Source organism: Callorhinchus milii, unplaced genomic scaffold (assembly GCF_018977255.1).
Source record: "Callorhinchus milii isolate IMCB2004 unplaced genomic scaffold, IMCB_Cmil_1.0 Scaffold2, whole genome shotgun sequence".
NCBI classification, from domain to species: Eukaryota; Metazoa; Chordata; class Chondrichthyes; order Chimaeriformes; family Callorhinchidae; genus Callorhinchus; species Callorhinchus milii.
The window spans coordinates 2,725,923-2,752,212 of NW_024704743.1; the positions used below are offsets into that span (position 1 = coordinate 2,725,923).

The 26,290-nt window shown below is 44.4% G+C and overlaps 1 protein-coding gene across 1 annotated transcript in view; it reads right to left on the minus strand.

Annotated features, from left to right (window-relative positions):
* The window catches only part of ptprn2 (protein tyrosine phosphatase receptor type N2), a 168,644-nt gene that overhangs the window by 47,234 nt on the left and 95,120 nt on the right, over positions 1–26,290 (minus strand). Inside the window, 1 exon segment of the mRNA XM_042332553.1 lies at positions 14,516–14,580. Coding sequence (XP_042188487.1) covers positions 14,516–14,580 — 65 coding nt within the window.

Here is a 26,290-nt window from a genome sequence, read left to right on the forward strand (position 1 = left end):
CTGCATTCCAATCCAGCCGTGTCACTGTAACCCAGGGGCAAGCCACCAAATAATGATAATAATAATAATCCCTGAGCGTGTAATCCTGGTACAGCGACTTGTGATAGGATGTCAAAAAAACCTTCACAGGATATGCTGGAAAGTGCAATGGACTCACTTTAGAAGCAGCTTGAAGCTGATGACTCAGAGATGTTGGGTTTTGTGACGGGCGCTATATAAATACACTGTTGTTGTTGTTGTGACTGTGTGTTTTGTAAGCAAACTTTACAGCAATTTACACACTGTGATATCCCACAAACAGTTATGAAGAGAATGCCCTTTTTTTTTAAATCTAGACAATTGTCAGCCAGGACACTGGCAGAGATTCCCTTCTCTTTTCAAACTTTGCTGCGGGATCTTTCACATCAACCTGAACAGGAAGATGGAGCCTCGGTTTAATGTCTGATGCGCAGGACAACACCTCTAACAATATTGCACACCCCCAGCCCAGCATTGGGGTGTCAGCCTGGACTATCTGAATCCTGAGTCCTGATGTTAGGAGTTGAACTCGTAAGCTTTCGACTCACTGCTGAGTTGCTCATATCAACCTCTCCGCTCCCTCCGCTCGGCAGACACGGGTCTACTCCAGGTCCCCAGCACTTCCCGAACTCTATCCCGCAGTCTCTCCACCTTACCCCCTCTCTCTTGCCTCCTTCAAGTCCCATCTAAAGACCTTCCTCTTCGACCGTACTTTCGGTCACCTTTCACCACCCTCCCCACACCCAATCCTCCACCCCTCCTGACCCCAACTCCCAGCTCGGGTCCAAAACCGCTGATTATCCAGCGCCCTGGGACGTCTTTCTGACATGAAGGGAGGGTGTCAGTTGTTGTTGTGGTTGTTGCTGAGATTGAGCCAGCCTGACACACAAGTCAAGTTATTCTGTACTTTGTCCACCCATCTCACACTCGAGTCACCTGGATCAGTGCATTGTGATGGCTGGGATCAGGGTATCATCTGCCTACAATATAATAACCTTCGGTTTTGCATTTAAATTGCCTTAGAAGTGGCGAGAGCCTCCTTTATATCACTGGCACATCACATTTCCTCATCACGGACTTCAGTCTCGTTTCAGAGATAAATCAAAATATCCGACCAGATTTTCAGCAAAATAATTGTTGCTTAAACACTCACGCTCGGACCTTTCTGCAGCAAGGTGAAGCAGTTAAAGTTTTTAATGTTTAATATTCCTGCTTCGGGGAAGGGGAGGAAACCGTTCTTAATAATAATGATAATAATCCTTGCATTTGATATAGCATTTTATCACGTACTCTAACTCACAAACGAGAGGCCAATGGGTTTGTGGCTCAATGCGCTCTCTGAAAATTTAAGTGCGATTTTCGATTCACTGGCAGAGTCCTGCACTTCGCTAATTGGTTATTAAGGTATATTATTGCCACTGTATTATAGCTTGTAATTATTGACAGACTAACGTGATTATCGTGGGACCATCTGATTTAGGTTACATGCTCAGGCAGATACTGAACTGCTGCATTATACACAGAGCAATAATAACAATAATAATCCTGTCATTTAACCCAGCGCCTTATCACGCCTTCGAGACGTCTCAAAGCACTTCACTGTCAAGTGTAGTGACTGTGTGTTTTGTGGGCAAAACGCGGCAGCCAATCTGCACTGTTCAAAAAGAGAAGGGAGATTCTCTCAATGTCTTGGCTAACAATCTCCGAGATAACAAGATTGTTCACTCCGTGGCTTGTTGTGGGACACAGCTGTGCAACTTCACCTACAAAACACAGTCACTGTACTCTACAGTAAAATCCTGTAAAGTACTTTGAAACATCTCAGTGATATGCCAAGTGAGAGTGGGAACATTCAGCAACTATATCAGAGAGAATGCTGAGCGTCAATGGAGCAGAAATATATATCGCAGCAGATGTAGAAATGCTATGCGCTCAGAAATAATAATAATATTATTCCTTGCAGTTGATAAAGCACTGGATCATATCATTAAGACATCTAAAATGCTTCACAGTATTTTACCGGGAAGTGCAGTGACTGTGTTGTTGCAGGTGGGCGCAGGTGTCTTTGGGTAGACGTATTATTGTCGTTCAGAAGCGAAATGCTCTTTTGCATGTCAACATTTTTGATACAATAATTGGTTTGTTAAGTGTTTCACTGTATTTTCAGAGATTATTAATAATATAACTAATAATATAATTATTAACAATGATAACTAATGAAGAAGAACTCTCTCATTGCAACCACTGTGTCTGAACACAAGCTTCTATTTCCTTTTATTTATTGCTCCAAATAACACTGTTCTCTAAGCTTTGTGGCTGTTTTCTGGGGCAGGACTGCCGGCTGCTGTGTTTGGCTGGCTCCTGTACAATTTAATGTGTCTGCTTGGAGTTTTATTGAGGTTATCATCATAATCTTATATTAAAAAGAACTAAAAGAACTTTGAAGATGTTCTCTAAATCAGTTTGAAAATCGGGAAAAAAAGAGAACAATGTAATTTAGTTAATTTCTACTGTTTTTTCATCCCCTTCATGTCGCAGGCTCGGTTCTGGATGGTAATGTTGTGAGTCTCAGGTCAGCAATTAAGCTCTGGAACTAAAGACCTAAGTAAATGACACAGACTATACTGTAAAGTGAATTGACTGTATATTTTGTGGGGAAAACGTGGCAGCCAGTTGAGCGCCGCCGCGTCCCGCAAACAGTCGTGAAAATATTATTTTTTTTAAGGGATTATTACCCCCAGAAAAGCGATCTGCCAGTTGATTAACAAGTGGGTTCCTACTTATTGCTAGATGAACAGAGGCGTGAGTGTGGAGTAGGGAAACGTGCCCAATGTTTCGCCCTGCCTGGAACCAAACCCAGGTCTCTCACTTGTGATGAGAGTCTCTAATCACTGAGCTACACGACTCCACTTTGAAAAAAAGGTGAACTGTAAAGGGTTCTAAAGCTCCAAAATTTGCAGGTGATCTTAGACTGATAGAGGCTTTTGAACAAGTTTATATTAAACTTGAATATTGTGCGGAATTGTAAAGATTGTTAAGTTCAGTGTTGATTTGGATGAGACGGTTCTTTTAAGAACTGCGGAAAACTGAGCCTCGAGACTGTGAGACACTGAGCCTCGAGACTGTGAAGACACTGAGCCTCGAGACTGAGACACTGAACATCGAGACTGTGAGACACTGAGTCTCGAGACTGTGAAGACACTGAGCCTCGAGACTGAAACACTGAGTCTCGAGACTGAGACACTGAGCCTCGAGACTGAGACACTGAGCCTCGAGACTGTGAGACACTGAGCCTCGAGACTGAGACACTGAACATCGAGACTGTGAGACACTGAGTCTCGAGACTGTGAAGACACTGAGCCTCGAGACTGAAACACTGAGTCTCGAGACTGAGACACTGAGCCTCGAGACTGAGACACTGAGCCTCGAGACTGTGAGACACTGAGCCTCGAGACTGAGACACTGAACATCGAGACTGTGAGACACTGAGCCTCGAGACTGAGACACTGAACCTCGAGACTGAGACACTGAGCCTCGAGACTGAGACACTGAACCTCGACCCTCAAATCACACCTGGTACCTGGTCGCAGCGAAAGTGGGGGTTGAACGCAGGAGAGATTTTGCTTTGGATTCTCAGCTGGTTTCACTCTGAACCTGAGATCCCCTGAGGCTGGAGCTGCCTGTGTCTGTCACATGGCTTGATACACGCTCGGCGCCCAGGGCCTCTGCGCTCAGATTCCATCACCACCAATTTGTTTCTTGGGAGAAGAAAATGACTGTTGACGGAAAGGTTTTCAGGAGAGGTTTTTCTCATGTTACTCAGGTGTTTGGGGGTGGGGGTTTCAATGCCCCAGACACAAACACAGAGACATAAACACAATGGGTTTCCAGGCACAAACCAATATGTATCAGTGCGTTCACTTTGAAGGGTTCTCTCTCGATATATCTCAGTGTGAAGGGCTGTATGTTGTCTCTCTTTTTCTCTCTGTCTCTCTCTCTGAGGGGCTGTGCTCTCCCTGGGGTTGGTGGGGGTGGTTGAGGGATGGGGGGCAGGCAGCAAGCCTGTGTTAGCTGAGCGAAGGGGGCAGGCACAAGAGTGGAGTATGAGTAGGTCAGAGAGGTGAGGTTTGGGGTTGTTGGGTGTTAGGGATTTGTAGATCCTATAGCTTTGGGGTTAGAGCCCTGGCCTCGCAAGCGAGAGGACCTGCGTTTAATTCCCGGGCAGGTCAGAGCGAAACCTTAGGTAAGTTTCCTTACTCCACACACATGCCTCTGTTTACCAGCAGTAAGTAGGAACATGGTTGTCAGTCGTTTGGCGGATCACTTTCCTGGGGGTAATAATCCCTCCCAAAAATAAATAAATAAATAAATAATTTGGTCACTCAATCCATGATTGTTTGTGGGGACGCTGCTGTGCACAATTGGCTGCCATGTTTCGCCCACAAAATATACAGTCACTACACTTTACAGTGTGTCCTGTTAAGCGCTTTTAGATGTCTCGAAGACGTGATAAGGCGCTGTATCAAATGCCAGGCTTATTGTTATTAATAAGTGAGGCAGCTCCACCAGCAGATGAGCTGAACAGTAACAGTAAGGATTTCCTGAGGAGCCACTGCCTGTATGAACCCGCTGTGATGTGGGTCAGTGCCAACGCTGGATTGATTTCTCTCATCTAACACTACAGCCGTGACTTACTATCACTGAGCGAGTGCCTGAGAAGCTGATAATTAAGACATCAACACCAAATAGCACTTTGAGAAACTAAAGCCCACAACAATAGACAGCACTGCTGACCTCCAGCCAGCCTGCTGTGGTGTGGGCCTGTATCTGTGTCCACCCACACCCCCACCCCCACCACTCACCTCCCTGTTACTGCAAGAATGATTCGAAATATCATAAAGGCTATTTCCAGTGTTCCGCTAATGTATAGAGCCAGCAATCTCTCTTACACTACCTCCCCACCACAGGCTCCAGCATCTATAATAACAATAATAATCTTTGCATTTGATACAGCGCCTGATCACGTCTTCGAGACGTCTCAAAGCGCTTCACAGGATACACTGTAAAGTGAATTGACTGCATATTTTATGGGCGAAACTTGGCAGCCATTTGCACACAGCAGCGTCCCCACAAACAGTCGTGGATTGAGTGACCAAATTATTATTATTTTTTTTGAAGGAATTATTATCCCCGGATCCGCCAATCGATTAACAACCGGTTCCTATTTATTGCTAGGTAACCAGAGGGGTGTGGAGTAAAGACATTTGCCCAATATTTCGGCCTGCTGGGAACCGAACCCAGGTTTCTCGCTTGCGAGGCGAGTGCTCTAACCCCCGAGCTACAGAACTCCACTGTCTTGTTACAATAAAGCTGAGGATGGGTTGAGCAGGTGGATGAAATGCTAATAAAGTCCTTTTATTTCTAGACACTCAACTCAGAAGTCACCATCAGGAAAGAGAGGAAAGTATCTGACATTTGGAGTGGGAGTTGAAGAAACCTTTAAAGATTTTAATGGGCCAGGTTGACTTGATGCGATCGACTATAACCTTTAAAAGAGTTCACTGCTCCTGATGAACTAAAACCGCAGCCTGGCTTAACATTTAAACAGAGGCTTAAAAGGAATACTTAGCCAGAGCCCACGAGCTGCTAATTTGTAATTCCTTCTCAACTTTTTTTTAAGAGAAAAAAAAAGCTGCATGAATGTTTTATGTAGGTTAAATGATTAGAACAAAATAACGGCGGCAGCGAACACAGTCAGAGCAGGAGTGTGAAAGGCTTGTGTTGCCATGGTAACCTTTCCCCACAGCGGTACCCAGAGGACAGGTCAGCTCATCACTCTGACGCTCACCGTTCACCTCAGATTTGTGGAGTCCTGCGGCTCAGTGGTTTGACACTTGCCTCACGAGTGAGAGGACCTGGGTTCGATTCCCGGGCAAAACGAAACGTTGGGCAAGTTTCCTTACTCCACACACGTCTCTGTTTACCCTAGAATAAGTAGGAACTCGGTTATTAGTCGATTGGCGGATCGCTTTTCCGGAGATAATAATCCCCTCAAAAAAAATAATAATTTGGTCACTTAATCCACGACTGTTTGTGGGAACACTGTTGTGTGCAATTGACTGCCATGTTTCGCCCACAAAATATACTGTCAGCTCACTCTCAAAGATGTGATAAGGCACTATATCAAATGCAACGATTATTATTATTATTATTATTATCAACTAAGGCAGACTGACACTTGGATAGACATAATGTCCTCAGATATAATCAGATCCATTCCTTCAGCTGTAAATCTATTGACCTTCTCCAGTCGGATGTGGCTTCGAGCTTCACTTGAGGGTTTGACCAAAAGCTCCTGCAAACTCCAGCCACGTCTGCGATATTATTGCCCTTTTGTGTTCTCATTAAAGCCCTTTCTTGTTGCAAAAGCCGATCAATAAGCCAAATTAATCCTGATGGATGGAAATGTAGTTTTTAAAAAAAATACTTGCGACATTTAACAACAGGGTTTGAGAAAGCTCTGTGATGGGAAATCAACAAAAACAACACAGGCTTCTCAAACTGTGACAGGGGTCTGATGTGGGGAACCTCACACATGTCACCCCAATACACGTCACCCCGACCTGCGCAAACGAGACTCCGTGCTGATCTCTGGGTGAAGTTGACTCTTGTGTGCCGAGCCGTGGGATCTTTAACGATTCATTCAATTCCACTTCCCTGCCTTATCCCCATCATCGTTGATCCTATGTAATGGTCTCGACACCTGAGCCAGGTGGCTTCCCGCTACCACAGGGCACGTTTGATGAATATTCCTGCCTGTCTCAAGACTTTCCTCTTCGACTGTGCTATTGTGCTGTCCTGAGTGAGGCGATAACTTGTGTGAGGGGGGCCCTGCGTACCCTGAGTGAGGGGCCCTGTGGGAGGGGCCCTCTATGAGGCACTACCCTGCATGATGGGTGTAACACAAGTGTAAGTGGGTCCAGGTGGCTCAATCCTAATCAAACGTGTTTGATCAAAGCAGTGAAGCTTTCTATCTGTGTCAATGGGAGGTTAAAATGGGTCATTAGTTTCCATTTGGAATCTGTTTACAAAACATTACAGATATCTTGTACTTATATTACAAGATACAAACGTATCTGTAAACCTGACCACTCACTCTTCACAAGGCACGAGAATGCAAAGCCGGCAAATCGCTAACTGTTTCACCTCTTATCTTTCCTGATTTGCATTTGATCCTTTGTGATTCCTCAAAGATTCAAGGGGTTTTAGCTGATAAGATTTTTATTCCATCTGAGCCATTTCTGCCACAGTAAATTAATAATAATTAAAAAGCTTCCTCCCAACTTTAACTCAATTTTAAAAGGTTAATATCTTTTAACAAAAGCTGGACTTTGATATTAACATCTAGGCTAATCCTCCAATCCTGCATTGTTGGCAGTGGTCATTCTTTGGATGAGACGTTAAACCAAAGTCTCGTCTGCTATTCAGCGAGATGTTAGAGAACCCATTGTACTGTTCAACAAGAGAAGGAAGTTTCTCCCCCAGAGAGCTGATGTGAAATAATATCCCTTATCCAGTTGTCGAAATTTCTCAAAGCGCTTCGCAGGATTTACTGTAAAGTGCAGTGAATGTGTATTTTCTAGGCAAATGTGGCTGCCAATTTGCCACAGCAATACCCCACAAACAGCCATGAAGCAAATGACCAATGTTATCTGAAGGATTATTGGCCAGGAAGGCCTTCTCCCTTCAAGAGGTGCTTCACCTTAACAGTATCTGAAAGTCTCTGAACAGGTAAATGGGACCTCAGTTTAACATCTCATCCAAAGAACATTTCTGACAATCCAGCTCCACCCAATCATCGACTCTCCTAACCCACTGACCATCACCTCCGCTCGACTGGTTCCGGCCTCCTGCTTGGCCCTTGTGCCCTCCGTTCCACCATCAGTGGCTGCGCTTTCAGCCGCTACGCCCCAAAACTCTGGAACACTCTCCCTCTATCCCTCCATCTTGCCTCTTCTTTCCCCATCTTGAGGTCGCGCCTGGAGACCTTCCTATTTGACCTATGATCATCTCCCCCTCCCTCCAGCTCGGTGGGTGCTCTGCCACTGTCCAGCGCTCTGAAATGCTACCCTGCGTGAGGGGTGTTATTGTTGCAGTCTGGCAGGAGCCAAATGGTAAGAATCCCTGCCCCCAGTGACCCAATTTGAGGAGCATTAAACCGAGACCACATTCTGTATCTGAATTGCTTTGCCCCTTGACAATGTACAATTCAGTTGAGCAGGAAATAGTCCAATAAAGAACTGCAGCTGCACAGTGGAGCCTCCATCACTAACCGCAGACAGAGGGGAAATCAGCACAATGTGCCTCTCAACACTGAATGACCTGCAGTGTCCAGGCGATGAGTCACACTAAACCAGTGCTTCACAGGATATACTGAAGTGCAGTGACTGTGTTTCTTGGCTCTGGCAGTTCTCGCACTGTGGCTCTTAATTGCAAAAGGACCAAGTGGTGTCCCAGAGGGTTGGAGGTTTTGCACCCAGGATAAATCCATCCTATTTATAAGCGAGGTCCTCCTCGGACCTGAACTGGCTCCAAGGTGACGTGCCTGGCACCGGAATGTGGGAATCAAGCCAGCCTTCTGTGATCGTCTCTAGTCCGGTTCCTGAGCCAGGAGGGGCCGCAATATTCCAGGGCACTCACTGCTGATCGCAGCACAGCCCGGCCTGGCTCATCAGCAGGACCAGTCATTGGGGGCAAGGATTATTTCCACTCAGCTGCTGTTAAAACTTATTATATTTTAATATATTTTCCAGTCCCATCATTCTTCAATTGTGACTAAACCAAAGCATCAGCTGGTCAAATACAAACCACAGAAGAGAAGTCGTGAATCAACAGGAAAAATGAAACAGGGATGTCAAACAGCAGCAATAATAATATTTATGATGTCTTAATAATCCTTAATAATAATCCTTACATTTGATAAAGAGCCTTTCGAGTCGGGAGACGTGTCGAAATGCTTCACAGGATTTACTAAGAACTATGAGCAGTGTTAGAGGAATGAACTATTGGCAACAATTAGACAAGCTTCAACAACAACAACAACTTGCATTTATATCGTGCCCTTCATGCCGGACGGAGTCTCGTAGTACTTAACATTGTCTTTGGCAACAGAAATGAAGATTTACAATATGATTAAAGGAAAGTGATTCCATCCATTGATAATGGACAGGACAGACTGAGCGGCTGTAAAGGCTTGTAACTCGAAACACTGCTGCTCCTGGTCACTCTCAGTGGCCACTGCTTTGGCTACACTTCCAGAAGGAGACAAAATGTTGTGTAAATCACCACAATGACAAGCGTACAGGAGGCAATCCTGTCAAGGAGAGAAACGTAACTACGGACTTGATTTGCCAAAGGCTTTGGGATAGCCCTGCTTCACACATGGCGAAACCTGTTTGTCTCTAAGTCACAGAGATGGGGGTGGGGATGATGGAAGAAATGCCACTGTGAGGTACCAATTAAATGTAATTATCTCCGATAGTCATGGAGACTTTATGAGCAGGTTGGGCGAAGCTCTCGGCATGAAGATGAAGGCACAATTACCAGGGTCCACAGCTCTGTCACCATTTCCTATCTCCTTCCTGCCTTGGTTCTACAGCTGTATCTTTCCATTCAGTCCTCAATCCCAAATCTCTGTGTCTGCGTTCCGCGGTGGACTGTTTAATGAGCAACTGAGAGAAAAGCCACAACAACAACGACAACAAATTACATTTTCACGTCAGGAGGACTTCCCAAGGCACTGAAACCAGAGTAAGCTCAATTTGTTTGTTGCATTTCGTTTTAAATTCACTTCCCTTGGGGTCAAAAGTCAATGGTAAAACTCCAGGTATGTGTCAAGGAACAGTCCCTCCATGATAACAGTCCCTCCATAACAATTTGCCACCTCTGAATGTGGAGGCATTCAGTGGATTGTTTGGAGCACTTGCCTCACAGGCGACAGGACCTGAAATTAGGAGGCAGTTTGTAACCCAAAGGGTATTGGAAATCTGGAACTCTCTCCTCCAAAAGGCAGTGGGTTATGGCTGGATCCACTCACATTTTCAAGACTGAGGTGGATAGGTGTTTGTCAGGTCATGGGATCGAGGGATTCAGAGCAAGGGCGGGTAATTGGACTTGAGGTACAGATCTGATAAAATGGCGGAACAGGCTCGAGGAGCTGAATGCCTTCTCCTATTTCTGTGTTTCTATGACCTGCGTTTGATTTCCAGGCAGAGCAACACTTTATTTGCCTTTTACAATTGCTGCCCTCTCACTGGGCAACCCTTTTCAACCTTTCATCAGTGAAGAGTACTAAGATCGTTTTCTACGCACACCTTATTTGATTATACATAATGCTTCAAGGATTCCCTAATCATATTTGCTATTTTATTATGAAAATGCATTACATTGCAATTCTTAATATTAAATGCCATTTGTCATTTATCTGTGCCGTTGCTAAGTCTCTGGAGGTCACTGTCAATTTGCATCTATTTCATCTGATAATTCTGGATATTGCTGTCAGCCCGGCCCACTCTCACTTCCATGTCAGAATATCATGAGGTGAAGCATCATGTTGGGACTTTGTGCTCACAGTCCAGGATGACATTCCAATGCAGTGCTGAGCAAAGCCTGTGAGGATTCCCGGGCGGGTCAGGGCAAAACCTTTCCTTACTCCACACACACACACACACACACAAGCCTCTGCTTACCTAGCAATAAGTAGGAAACTGCTTGTTTGTCGATTGATGGATATGATTTTCCGAGGTAATATTCCCTCCAAAATCAACAAAAACAAAAAAATTTGATCACTCAATCCCTATATTTTAAAGTGGATTTTGACTGAGTAGTTTGTAGACAAAACAAAGTGGTTCCAAACTATCACAGCAGATGATTTGTAACAATGAATAGTTTTAATTTAAACAAATGGTTTCACCATTAAATCGCTTCATGTCTTAGCACCTCCTCACCTCCCTGATCCCCACCTTCTCACCTCCCTGATCCTCACCTCCCTGATCTCCTCCCATCCCGCTCTCTCTGTTCGTCCCCTCCACTTGGCTTATGTGGGTCCCCCACCCTCCCCAAGCCTTCACACTCACACCTCTAACCTCCCTCTACCATCACTGAGCTTAATGGTATCTGAACCGGACTGAGAGTTCCACATATACATGTCACCTACGCGTGGCAATGTCCCTGTGTCTGGAATGGAATTCACTCTCTCCCTGGAGGTAGGGACGCTGCTTACCTAATTCTGTAGAGTATTAGGCTGAATGTGCATTGAGAAAAACTGCTGGAGTTCAACCAACTAAAATCGCTTAGCTTGGCATTGAGAGCCCTGACCTACAAGCTTTCCCACTGTTTGTCTAGCCAGGGCAAATTTACCCATTACTGCGTTGGCTTGCAGTGTTAACATAATAATAATCATTGCATTTGATATAACACCTTTTAACATAATCCTTGCATTTTATCACACCTCAAAGCGCTTCACAGAATATGCTGTAAAGTGAATCGACTGTATATATTTGTGGATGAAACGCAGCAGCCAATTGCACACAGCAACGTCCCACAAACAGTCGTGGATTGAATGACCAAATTTTTATTTTCATTCTTGGATCCACTTCCTAGTGACATGTCTGTCCCTCCAACTCCTGCTGACGAGCCTGGCTGGCTGGTCAATCAGCAGCAATGGCCTGGAGCTAACCAATATAAGGTGTCTGAAGTCCTAATGCAAGTGAATTAATTTCATGACTAATTGTAAATAGACATTTATATCTTGGGTTAGCAGCACCGTGGGCGAGAATTGGAAATCTCACAAACAGAAGTTAAAATAACCAACAAAATCCAGGTTTATTTAATAAGCGTAAAATATACTGTTAGTCAAACAAACAAAGCTTAAATTGCTGTGGTAGCAAATTTGCGGCATTGAACTATTTATTGCAAAATATGTATCAAAGATGACAAGACATAATAATCTCTTTCCCTCACGATGAACGCTGTCGTGTTTGAAACTCATTTTGAGCAAATGTTTTATTATCCTGAAAGGCAAGATTGAGATCGTGGGGTTTACTAGCAGTGCCGTTCAAGGTGTCACGCAGCTTTTGGGTGTGTTTTGGGATTGTTAAATGCTTCACTTCATGGCTGTTTGTTTGTGGGACTCATTTGGCTGCCTTTGAATAAACAGTGTGGAGTGTAAACAACAATAACAGCTGACATTTACACAGCGCCAGTCATGTCGAGAGGACGTCCCAAAGCGCTGGACAGTCAGGACCTGCACCCGAGCTGGGGGTTGGCATCAGGAGTGGGTTAGGGCGGGGAGGGTGGGGGTAGGAGGGTGACTGGGTATTTGTATAGCAGCCTTCAGGCCGGGGGGCGTCTTGGAGCGCTTCCAACACAAAGGGATTATTATTGTTGCTGTATGTGAACTGGAGGTCAGGGAGCCTGGCTCTGCCCAAGGTTCTGCTGTCGCTTGTGGACACAGGTGCTCGAGCCTGGCTGGACACCTCCTTCCAGTGTGGTCACAGCAGGACTCTGGCCTGAAGGACTCGGAGCCAGACTCATTTCCATTTCAAACCCAATTTAGATGAAATGTTCTTGGTTAAAAAGAAGCCGGTGCATCAATAGCCCCTTGATTAGATTTCATCTCCAGAGTAGACGATTCAGTCAAATATGAATATTTATTACCATGAAAGCTGATCTCCCGCCTTTCATCATGTGGAATATTTTCCGCTGCTAATTTTATGAAAATGTAAGCAAAATAATGTTTGCACATAAACTGACAGTGCTTCAGATAATCCTATTATTGTCATGTTGAAATTATACCTTCTGTTCATTCATGTGATAACAAGGGCTCAAATATTGTTTTCAATCACTGTAATCTAAACATCTATTGGAAATTAAAATTGAACATGTATCAAACAAGAACTTTCATGGCTGGAATATGTTTGCATCTATTTCGTGGCCAATAGGTTCCCTTTTATATTAACAGGGACTAAAAGGTGGATTACCCACCCACTACAGTAAGAGTCTGTCTCTCAGTGAAGGTCTCCTTTTGCTTATCAAAGAAACTCCTCAGCCCATGTCCTCCCCCTCCAGCTTCCTGCGAGCTCTCCTTCCCTCTTGCCCCACTCTATCCTAGCGCAGCTCCACCGGGTCCCCAGCCCCTAGATGATCAAATACAAAATCCTCGCCTCGCTTCCAAAGCCCTGCGTGACCAACCCACACCTCCGAGCTGCCTGGTTGGTGGACAGTAATCGCTTCAAGACTCTGCCCTGCATGAAGGACGCTGGACAACAACAACAATATTGTATTTGTATAGCGCCTTTCACATTAGGAGGACGTACCAAGGTGCTGTATAAATGCAAGTTGTTGTAAATATCCCATGGTGCTGTTCAAAAAGGAAGGGAGTTTCTTCCAGTGTCCTGGCCAACAATCCTACATATATACATGGTCATTCACTCAAGCCTGCTTGTGGAGCCTTGTTCACCCACAAAATACACAGTCACTCCACTTTCCAGTGGCTCCTCGAGGACGATATAATAAGGCTCTATGTCACTTGCGAGGATTAATGTAACAGTTGTATTGCTGGAACGTGAAACATTTGCTCGTTTCTGCTGTAGGTAATTAGTGACATTCCACAGAAGGTTTAGCCCAGGGGCTGCCGTTTAATCCCCGACTTCTGGTAAATCAACTTTTACACTGAGCGAGAATCGTGTTGCACATAGAGACCTAGAGAAAGGCCTTTGATACACTCACAATGATCAGACTTCACTGATGGCCGATCAATATCTGGTAATAATCTCCAGTAATTCTCTGACTCACATTCAAATCCCTTTCGCCTTCAACCCAAAGCCTTGCCGACATTTGTGATTTAAATAGGTCGGCAAATCGTATTCACAACCAAGTCCCCACAAGTGTGAGTCTTGGACATTATGGCTTTGGTCTGTTAGCAGGACTTGACTTCAACCGGATCAGCAGAATTCCCCTTGTGCAATTCGGCTTTTTATTCCCAAGATCTCCTCCACCTCTCTCTCTGTCTTCCTCCCTTCTTGAACCCACCATTTACTATTTTATTTCTCTTTTGTTTCTTTATAATAATATATATATATTTTTAAAAATAATAATTTGGTCACTCAATCCACGACTGTTTGTGGGACACTATTGTGCGCAATTGGCTGCTGGTTTCACCCACACAACACACAGTATATTCTGTTTATCATTATTATTATTTAACCACAGCTGATGAAGAAACCAGTTGTGTTCCCCGGGTTGGAGCAGGAGGAGGATCTTACACCCTGACGTACTTATCCTGGACTCAAGGCCCCGTGTACACTGCCTCTTATCTACCCCGTTGATCACAGAGTAAAATGATCCCCATTTGTAGCTGACAACCCCACCTCACTGACACTGAAATATAGAAGCCGCTCAATGACAGGAAACAAGCCAGAGGTGTGTTGTCACTTACCTCCCCCATGCCGGCTTGTAAGATTTTTAATCCAGTTTTCTTTTCAAGTGTTTCTTTGTTGGTCACTGCAAAACAAAGATCAGACAAGTTTAACACACAGTGTCACCTACCCCTCTGTCCTCCCAACATACGAACTGGAGAAAGGCATCCAGATCCTCAAGCCACCATTCTATTCTAGTTCATGGCTGATCTGTATCTTAACTCCATTTATCCACCATTGCTCTATACCACTCGATATTCTGACCTAACAAACATCTATCCACCTCAGTCTTGAAATTTGAATTGATCCAGCATCAAGCTGCTTTTCAAATGAGTCCAGTTTCCTGGCTTCAACCATCCTTCCTGATAACCTGTTCCCGTCATTAATTACCCCTCGTGGATAAACATCCTGGTGTCTGTCCTGAAATTGCCCTTTGCAACCGTAAACCTGTACCCTCTTGTTCCACTGTTGGTGGTGCATATTCTCAATGATTTGATGGGGACTACTATATATCAAATTCAAGGATTATTATAAACCAGATTAATGCAACATAGTAAAAATCCTAATAACCCTAATAATAATCATCCTTGCTTTTGATATAGCGCCTTATCATGTCTTTGAGATGTCTCAAAACGCTTTACAGGATATACTGTAAAGTGTAGTGACTTTGTATTTGGTGGGTGAAACGCAGCAACCAATTGCCCACAAGACTACATATAAGATCTAAGAATAGGAGACACAAATAGATGGGTTAGAAGTTGACGAGAGAGAATCTGAACAAGATGTAGGGGTGTAAATTTGGCTCACTCTGTCCAAACAGTGTGAGGCAGCAATAAATAAGGCAAACAGAATACTGGAATAAAAACAGAGATCGCTGGGAACACGCAGCAGGTCAGGCAGCATCTATAGAGAGAGGTGAGTTACACTGGGCCATGTCGCTAAATCAGTTGAGTGTAGATCTCCCGGCAGCAGACTCAGGCTGCACATCGCTCTGGTCAGACCGCACCTTGAACACAGCATTGTGCTCCGCTACTGTCAAACTTTCTGGAACCCTGCGTGAGGGGACTGTGTAATGCAGGTTGTTGTTGTTGTTGTTGTTACTGAATACTGGTCACCTCAACATCAGAGGCTGCCCAGGCCCTAGAGACAGAGGAGAGCACAGGGGATGATCTTGAATGTTAGAGGAATGAACAGAGATCTGACAATCTTGGGCTCTTTGGTCTTGAGCGATGACACAGAGGTGACCTCATAGAAGTGTCTCAAATTTGAAATGGGATTGAAAGATAAACTCAGATCAAAGGGGTATTGAGAAGCCCCTAATGTCAGGGAGACCAGATCTGTACATTGTTCTCTCGCACAGTACAGTACAGACTTGTGGGGATTTGTAATTCAATGATATAATATAGCTTAGCATCCTGTTTTGCCTTGTTTATTGCTGCCTTGTTCATACTGTTTTGACACAGTGAGCAACGAGCCAAATAACAGCCCGAGGCCACCCTCAGCGACTCTCTTCTCTCCGAGCCAGTCATCGCTGCAAATAATCCTGGCCGCTTGCTGAACATTTGGCCATTGAACCTTTTCTATTGAAAATTCAGTTCCTGATCGCTTCCAGCCTCGGTAAAGCCTGGGCTGGTAAACAACAGTGTGGGTCTTGATCAATTGGAGAGAGAGAGGAGCGGGATGGGGGAGGAGGAAGAGAGAAAGAGAGAAAATAGAAAGATCACATTACTAGCTTTAAACAGAATGATTGTGCTTGGGCCTTTCTGTTTTGGTGGCATCAATAATTCAGGGTACAACAAGGAAATCTTTTAAAAAATGAAATTCCCAGATGAAGGATATGCAAATGGCTGTTTGCAAGAGCTGAACCCTATAATGTTCTCAGAAATCTGCAGAAAGGCCTATTTAATTAGTATTTTAATTTATCAGAATTATTCTTTGCACTTGACAATTTATGCAGTATTCTATGTAATTAAGCAAGCAGCTTCAGAAGAATAATCTCGCCAGCTTTCTTAATAGCAGTTATTGTACGCGGAGAGGAACTGCGTGTGTCTCAACTACGATCGAGATTGCAATGAGAGGAAATTAACTGTTCTGCTCTATTGATGTGCATGTTGGGAGTTTCACAGATTGGGCAGCTCTCCTGTAGCAACCATTTGTAATTAGCCAAAGACGAGATGTGTCTTCAGCCCTGTGTATACATTAGCCGCTCGTCAATATTAATCCATTCCATATCCCACCCCCCACCCGCAACCCCCCACCCCATTTCTCTCTGACACTCTCGAATCTAAATGTTGCGTCTTGTCACATTAATGACAGGGTGGCAAACGCCAGTGTCAAAAACAATTTTTAGATCGTTCTTCAAATCTCTTTAATTAGATATTGTTTCCTTCTCTCGCTTGGGCCCATTTAATATTTTAATATTGCCGTTTAGATTTAACAATCTGCTTTTATCCCAAACACTGCAAAGTGACCCAATCAGGAACAGCACCACAGTCTGCACAGAGACGCACAAGAACTGAGTAAAAGTCAGTAACATTAAATAATACCAATAATAATAATCTTTGCATTTGATACAATGCCTTATCACTTCTTTGAAACGTCTCAAAGCGCTTCACAGGACACATTGTATATTGTACGACTGTATATTTTGTGGGTGAAACGTGGCAGCCAATGGGACACAGTAGTGTCCCACAAACAGTCGTGGACTGAGACACCAATTTTTTTTAAGAGATTATTATTCCTGGAAAAGTGACCCGACAATCGACTAACAAGCGGATTCTACTTACTGCTGATAAACAGAGGAGTGTGTGTGTGGAGTAAGGAAACTTGTCGGGAATCAAACCCAGGTCCTCTCGCTTGTGAGGCGATTGCTTTAACCAATACACTACAGGACTCCACAAGCCACAGGACTGAAGTCCTGCCATCTCTCGGTCTCTACGTCAGCATAACTTTATACAACACAACAATACTAATAATAATCCTTGCATTTGGTAGTGCCCTTCACATCGGGAGGATGTCCCAAAGCGCTTTACTGGTATTTGAAGGCCAACACAGCAGCCCAATTGTGAGCAGCAATGTTCCACAAACATCCAGGAACCAAACACCCAATTTTGTTTGAGGATTGTTGGCCAGGGACTCGGGAGACTTCACCTCTCTGTTCGACTTGTGTCGCGGGATCTTTAACATTCACCTGATCAGGCAGACGGGACCTCGATTTAATGTCTCATCAGAAAGTCGGCAATTGCTAACTTTACACCTGTGTCTAGTGTCAATCTCCACTGACCCAGTTACAGCCAAATCTTGTACCATTTATCTCTCTAACTCTCCGAGCTGGATTCAGATGTCAGTGTGAAGAGTGAAAGCTTTACTTTATGTGAATTGCAGCCTCAGTCAATCCACTTGTAATCCTGAGACAAATATCTTTCCGCTGTAACCCTGAGAGAAACAGTCAATATCTTTTCCACTTGCACATTAATGTAGCAGGAGATTCTTACTGTTGCATTTAGCCTTTTGTGAGCTCAGCCCAGAGCGAGTTTTTCAATCCCAGATACTTCATCCCTGAGTTTTATGCCAGCAACTATCCGAGTAGGGGATTGGAATCAGAGGAGCAAACACTGGCATTAATACAATGGGTCAAATGGCCTTCTGGTGTTGTCTAGGGTTCTGTGGATCTTGGAGAAGTTAAGCTCCAGAACAACAACAAATAACATTTACACTGAGCTTTTCATGTTGGGAGGATGTCCCAAGGTGCTGGACAGTCATGGATTTGGACCCAAGCTGCGGGTTGGGATCAGGAAGGGTGGAGGGCGGGGAGGGGAGGGTAGGAGGGTGACCAAAGGCGTGGTTGAAGAGGAGAGTCTTGAGACGAGCCTTGAAGGAGGCAAGAGAGAGGGCGAGGAGAAAGGACTGTGGGAAGGAGTTTCAAAGGATGGAATTTCCAAAGAAAGACACATTTGGTAAAATACACTTGTCAATGAAACCAGCCCCGTCTAATCCAAGAAATTGTTGATGGTTCTATCAATCTACAGATTTGCTCCCATCTCAGGCCCATTTGCCACCAAATGTTTCTAAATCCATCTCAGGCCTTAGTATATAGCAATACAGGAGGAGGCCATTTGACCCTCAAGCCAGTCGCACCGGTTTATTAGATAAAGGCAATCTTTTCTCCATATCACTCAACACTCTAATCTCCCAAGTATCTATCAATTGCCCTTTTAAGAAAGAAGGGAGTTTATTTCAGTGTCCAGGCCAACAATTCCCTGTTGCTCGCTTCATGGCTGTTTGTGAAACATTGCTGTGCGCAAATCAGTGGCCATGTTTACTTACCAAATCCACAGTCACTACTGTTTGCAGAGTAGCCTGTTAAGTGGTTTGATTTGTTTTAGTCAGCCGGCTGTCTGACACACGCAGAAACCCACCACCATGGAGATCCATGACCAATTAATTTAGACCATTTGATTTGGAGAACAGTTGGCCAGGACACTGGGACAAACTCCTTTTTCTTTTTGAATCGTGCCAGGGGATCTTGAACATCCATCTAAACATGTTTAGTTTGGAGCCAATTGCGCACAGCAGCGTCCCCAAACAGTCGTGGATTAAATGACCAAGTTTTTAGTAACCTGGCAGCTCTGGTATCATCCTTGTAAACCTATCTGTACTCTGTCCATCATTGTTATATCCTTCTTATAGTGTGGAGACCAGAATTGGACACAATGTTCCACAATACCCCAAATGTGGTCTAACCAAGGTTTTATATATACACACACTCGCACGCAAACACACGCAAACACAAACACACACAAACACACACACACACACACAAACATACAAACAAAAACACACACACAAACAGGATATGGATTGAACTATCAGGAGTGGTAGTTGAGGCAGAATCCAAGCTTTCAAAAGGGAACAAGACAGAAACCTAAAGAGGAGTCAATTATAGGGGATGGGCAGGTAATGGGTCTCAAAGGTTTGCTCTTGAAAGAGCCGGCACAGACATGATGGGCTTAAAGGACTTCTTCTGTGCTGTAAATTTCTATGGTTCTGTTGAGGATTGTCTGATTGAAATCATTGTTGAATGAGACATTTATAATTTGATCAGGAGACATTAACACTTGGAGTTAACAGAACGTAAACCTTAAGTCCTGTAACTCAGTGGTTAGAGCACTCGCTTTGCAAGTGAGACACCTGGGTTCAATTCCAGACAGGGCGAAACCTTGGGCAAGTTTCCTTACTCCACACAGAGCCTAATAATAATTCCTCCAAAAACCAAAAACAATTATTAAATTGGTCATTTTCAATCTGCGACTCTTTGTGGGACATTGCTCTGTACAATTGGCTGCCGAGTTCGCCCACAAATATACAGTCAACTCACTTTACAGCGTGTTCTGTGAAGCGCTTTGGGACGTCCTCCCGACATGAAAAGCGCTATATCAAATGCAAGGATTATTATTATTATTATTGACAGATTGACTTGGTTCAGTGACACGGATGATGTTATGAGAAACTGTGATTGAAACAGGTTTGAAATAACAAAGGGGTGAAAAATTGTGTTGCTTCTTAGAAACAGGAGGAGGCCATTCAGCCCCTCAAGCCTGTTCCGTCATTCTATAAGATCATGACTTATCTGTACATCAACTGCAATGACCCGCCCTTTGCCCCGTATCCCTTAATACCCTGACCTAATAAATATTTATCTATCTCAGTCTTAAAGATGTGAATGGATCTAGTGTCCACAGCCTTTTGGGGAGAGAGTTCTAGATTCCCATTATCCCTTTGGGTGAAAAACTGCCCCTGATTTCACTTCTAAATGACCCGGTTCTACTTTAAGATGATGCCCCTTGTTCTGGATTCCCCACCAGAGGAAATAGTTTCTCTGTATCTACCCTATCAAATCCCTTTATTATTTTAAACATTTCAATCCCTTCTTAATGGATTCTATGCGATATCTGATCTGTAAAGGAACATTTAGATGGATGTTAAAGATCCCACGGCACTATTCGAAAAGAGAAGGGCATTTGTCCCAATTTCCTGGCCAACAATCCCCCAAATAAGATTGGCCATTCACTTCCTGGCTTTGGGTGGGACATTGCTCTGTGCAATTGTTCTGTCGCGTTTGCCTATAATAACACAGACGTCCTTCTAAAATGCTACCCTGAGTGGAGGGCGCTATATAAGTACAAGTTGTTGTTAGCATGATATTAAATTGCAAAGATTATTAATATTATTAATTTGCATTCAGTCACTTACAACAGAGAGAAACTCCCCCACTGGCCTCCCCCACCTCCTCGGCCGCCTCCCAGCCCCATTAACATTGAGATCTCATCTTTTTTATTTAACTGTGATTTAGGGAGTAGTTTTGTTGAGTTGACAGACAGATAGACAGACAGACAGACACACACACACACACACCCACAAAGATGGGCAGACACCCAGACAGGCAGACACACGAAGAGACACACAGGCGCTGTTGCTTGTCGGACGGATTAAGGAGATTAAGACACAGCAAGGGCCAACCTGGGACATGGCCTGCCTCCCCTGTGCCAGCCGTTTGCTGATCTCACATTTGCATATAGATGGCTTTCTCTCTGCGCACAGACAATATATTGGGGTTAAACTGGAGAAGACGAGCAGATCATTGCTGGGATCACTGCGATAGCTGCTGAGATGTGCAGCATAACCTGTATTGTTCAGTGACGGACAAGGACATTTCATTTCACATCTCAGCTACACAATTCACTAAATAGCAACAATCCTCAATCCAACCTGCCAATAATAGTCACTCCGCTTCACACTACAAACTTGTCAAGTGCTTTAATAATAATAATCCTTGTATTTTATCACGTCTTCAAGACGCCTCAAAATGCTTCACAGGATATACTGTAAAGTGAAGTGACTGTATATTTTGTGGGTGAAACGTAGCAGCGTCCCCACAAACAGTCGTGGATTGAATGACCAAGTTTTGTTTGTGTTTTTTTGAAAAAGGATTATTATTATCGGAGAGTATTATTACCCCAGGAAAGCGATCAAAGTCCTTTGCGACGAGGGAACGACGTGATAAGTCACAATTGCAAACGCGAGAGTTATGCAAGGATCATTATTACTAACTTTGAAGACTAACTTGAAAACTTTTAAGGTGACTTTTCTTCACAGAATCAGCCCTTTTCACACAGAATTACAATTCCACTGGTGTTAGCAGATCACGAACACTTTGCCCAAGTGGCTGCTTTTAATGTGTGAGGCCAGACAGACTGTGGCTCTATTGGCTGTGCCGACTGACAGTGGTTCAAGCAGAATCCGTATGATCTTTTAAAAGACTTCAGCAAATCTATCCCCACACTCGAGCTGGGGGAGCACAAGGTGTGAAATTGCAAATATGTGGAGTCCTGTAGCTCAGTGGCCAGAACACTCGCCTCGCAAGCGATAGGACCTGGGTTTGATTTAAAAATTTGAAAATAAATTATTAAAAATAAATTTAAATGAAACATTGGATCACTCAATCGACGGCTGTTTGTGGGACGCTGCTGTGCACAATTGGCTACCGCATTTTTCCCACAAAATATACAGTCAATTCCCTTTACAGTATCAAAACACAAAATGCTGCAGATGCTGGAATCTGAAACAAAAACAGAGAGAGCCGGGAAAACGCAGCAGGTCGGGCAGCATCGATGGAGCAAGGAAAGTGAGTCAACGTTTCTGAGTTGTCACGAAGGGTCGTGGACCCGAAACGTTGACTCACTTTCCTTTCTCCATAGATGCTGCCTGACCTGCTGAGAGTTCCCAGCTCTCTCTGTTTTTGTCCCTTTACAGTATATTCTGTGAAGAATTTTGAGACGTCTCAGCGACTTGATGAGGCACTGTATCAAATGCAACGATTATTATTCTTATGATTGAATTTGAAACGATCACGTTGTTGAAACCTCTCACTTTGTCTTTGTGGGTGTGCGCGGGTTTGGGCTCCTGGCACATCCAAATACATTAAGTGTGTCACTCAATTGATCCTCTCTTTGTAGGAGAGCAAGGTTATGCTTCATGCCTCAGTTCTTTTTTTCCCGAGAGGACGAGAAAGAGAATCAATACAAAGTCCGCTAGAGAGAAGCTGGGGGGAGAGGAGAGCACAGCCAGGAGCAGTGTGGAGGCTGCTGGCAGTTCAGACGCTAGTTAACAGCAAGCCTACCTAGAGCAGAGGGTGAAGGGGCTGAAGGGTGTACAATGGCTCCATCAAGCAGCTGCAGCCTTTTTGCACCTTTCAGAGCGACCCGCTACTCACTGGGATGAAAACAGCTCTCCTTCAAAGTGGGCCCAACAGATGTGTCCTTTCTCCATCCTCTTCAGTGTGTGCACTGTCAGTGCTGACAAGCCCTTCACACACACTGAAGGTTTATTGTGAGGACAGCAAACTGAAGGAGACTTGTGTGGGTCACAGGTGCTTGCTGTAAACTGGGTCTAATTTGCAATGTTTGCAAACCGGATTCCTCTTGTTAGTTGTCAGCTTCAGACACTCTGTCCTGTGGGTCAGTGGGTTCAAGCCACACTCTGAGGCCTCGGTGCTCGCAGTCTCGGCTGAGCCGGGGGGAGAGTGATGTATTGTCAGAATGCATCAAATGGCCTCCTTCATACCAGATATTAAATCAAAGTCCCGTCTGTCTGTGAAGGGACAGTTTACAATCCCATTGTTCGAAAAGAGACAGGAGTTTCTCCTCGTGTGTCACAAGATTGCTGAGGTCCGTCTGATCTCATCCCTCCAGAACAACAACAACAACAAATTACACTTGTATAGTGCCCTTCTCATCGGAAACACCCACCCACACCTACCCTAACATCCTCCCATCACAGCATCAAACTGTTTTTTAAATAAATCCAGTGTCCTGGCCCTCAACCACATTCCTGGCCATCTGTCCCAGTCATTTATTGTCCTCTCAGTAAAGAAATACTAAACCTGGGTCCTCTTGTTTTATTGACTTGATGAATCTCAAACAGTTCTTCTGTTGTTACAGTTGTACTATTGTAAACAAATGTTTAATCTTTTACTTCCATTTAAAATTTGACATAAGGTCTCGAAGACATGACAAGGCCCTACATCAAATGCTTAGGATTATTGTTACATATGAATATTGTACATGAAGGAATTAGCCAATGTGCACACCGCAACGTCTTCTAACCAGCCAGAAGTGAATCGCCAATTGTAACTGGGGGGTTGTTAGCCTGGACACTGGGAGAAACTCCCTTCTCTTTTCGAATAGCGCCGTAGGATCTTTAACATCCACCTGAACAGTCAGACGGGGAGTGAGTGAGGTTTAACAGCTCATCTGATGGACTGCATCTCTAATAATACAGCACTCGCCCAATACTGCATTCTAGATTTTGAGCTCAAGGTCAGAGGCGAGAGTGCTACCAACTGGGCCTTTTGTGATCATATTCAGGAAAGTGCAGGAGTACAATCCACACAGGAATGTCAACAACATAATAGTATCTTGTAATTATTATTGTTGGGAATTACAGTGTGCCTTTGCGTGAAATGAACGTCTCGAAGTGTTGGTGAAACATAATAATTTGAATAAGCGCTTTGGGGCGCTGGCCTGGGTGAGGGCGTTATATGAAGGCAAGTTGCTGCTGTTGAATATGGATCATAGGAATTACTGGTAAATTGTCTTTTTGTAAATTGTAAATTGTCCACAAGCTGCAGGTCATTCAGAACTCTGCAGCTCGTGTACTGTCCCGCACCAGGCTTCGCGTCCACATCACTCCCACCCTCGCTCGCCTCCACTGGCTTCCCATTGAATTCAAGATCCTCATCCTCGCCTACAAGGCCATTCACCCCTCCTACCTCTCCGGCCTACTATCCCCCTACTTACCTTCCCATACCCTCCATTCCTCTGGCTCTGGTCTGCTCCACATCCCCCGCCCCAACCGCCCTACCATCGGTGGCCGGGCCTTCAGCCTCTCAGCCCCGAGGCTCTGGAACTCCATCCCCCAGTGCCTTCGCCGCTTCCTCCCTTTCCTCCTTCAAGGCCAGTCTCAAGACCTTTCTCTTTGACCGAACCTTCAGCTCCCCTCTCGACTCTCTACCCCCTCCTCGCTCCCTCCCTTCCCTCCCCCTGACTATTTCCCCCCTGCTTGGGTCCTGAACCAACTGTACAGCGCCTTGGGACGTCCTCCAGACGTGAAAGGCGCTCTATAAATGGAATCTTGTTGTTGTTGTTGTTTTGAAGAAACGGCGAGCTTTTTTAAAAAAAATAAAACAAGTGGAGTTCTGTGGAGCTCAGTGGTTAGAGCACTCGCTTTGCAAGCGAGATACCTGAGTTCAATTCCAGGCAGAGGGCGAAACCTTGGGCAAGTTTCCTTACTCTACACAGAGCCTAATAATAATCCCTCCAAAACCAAAAACAATAATAAATTGGTCATTTTCAATCTACGACTGTTTGTGGGACATTGCTGTGCGCAATTGGCTGCCGCGTTCGCCCACAAATATACAGTCAATTCACTTTACAGTGTGTTCTGTGAAGCGCTTTGGGACGTCCTCCCGACGTGAAAAGAGCTATATCAAATGCAAGGATTATTATTATGATTATTATAATAACGCAAATGCGAATCTGCTCACTGTTAAAACGCTTCTCAAATGCAGGCATCTTTTTGAATGCATCACGGAATTGATCAGTACAGGGGACGAAGGCTGGTTTTGTCTTCTCTCTGCTGATAGAGAGAGCCGTTCTCTGTGTGCACTGGGCACTGCTCTTTGAAGCAGCACCTAAAATGCCGGCTCTTTTCAAGATGAGACAATGGCAAAGTTATATTGGGAGCAACTCAACCTGAGAAGGTGCATTTGAGAACATGCTGCTAATGTAAGTGTTAGTGGCTTTGAAGTTCACAGAAGCCATCAGAGGGTTAGGAGAGGGAGGGAGAGAGAGACAGAGGGGGAGGGAGGGAGGGATGGAGAGAGAGAGAGAGAAAGAGACAACAGCCCAGGTGCATTGCACAGAACAAAGTGTAAAAGCGACTTAAAAAAATAACACTATGTTGGAACGAAACAAACACGGTTAATTATGCAGCATTGCAAAAATATTGCACACACTCAGCACAACACATCACAAGGCCTTTGATGTCTCCATTAATGACGAGGACTATTAGACTACAAAGTGGAAATATGCTCGAAATGAATAGTCAAGTGTTTTCCAGGCTGAAAGCCACCCCTCGAGAGATCTCCTTGAGTAAGGTTAGACTTGGAATATTGTGCTTCAACTCTCAGAAAGGATAGCGATGTGCTGGAATGTGTCTTGAGAAAAAGAGTTCTGAAACGTTAAAAGACACTAAATTATAAAGGAGGTTGGTAGAATTTCCCTTTTTTTTGTTGGAGCTGAAATAGAGACTGGAAGACAATGCTGATCCCAAAACTGCTGAAAGGCACAGTCAGTGAAAGCGTAAGCAGCTTATTTATCCCAGACTGTGATCACAGTGGAAAGGGCAGACGTACAAAATTAACCAGCTTCAAACGAGAAGAAGGATCAGGCTAGTCTTGTCTCCCCACAGAGAGATGGGTTAGGCTGGATGGAATCCCAGCAAAGTAGACTTGATGTTGCATTATATAATTCGATTATAAAGCTTCTGGATGAACAGGATTAAATGTCAGGCTTATTGACGTATATGGTCGAATGCCCTTATGGATTTCTATGGATCCTGAGCTACTCGGACAATGAAAATGTCATCTGCACAAAGCAACCAGTCAAGATTGACTGGTGTGTGTTGTAAGGTCAGATTGCTATTTGGCAGTATTGTTGCTATGCTGCATTCTAGAC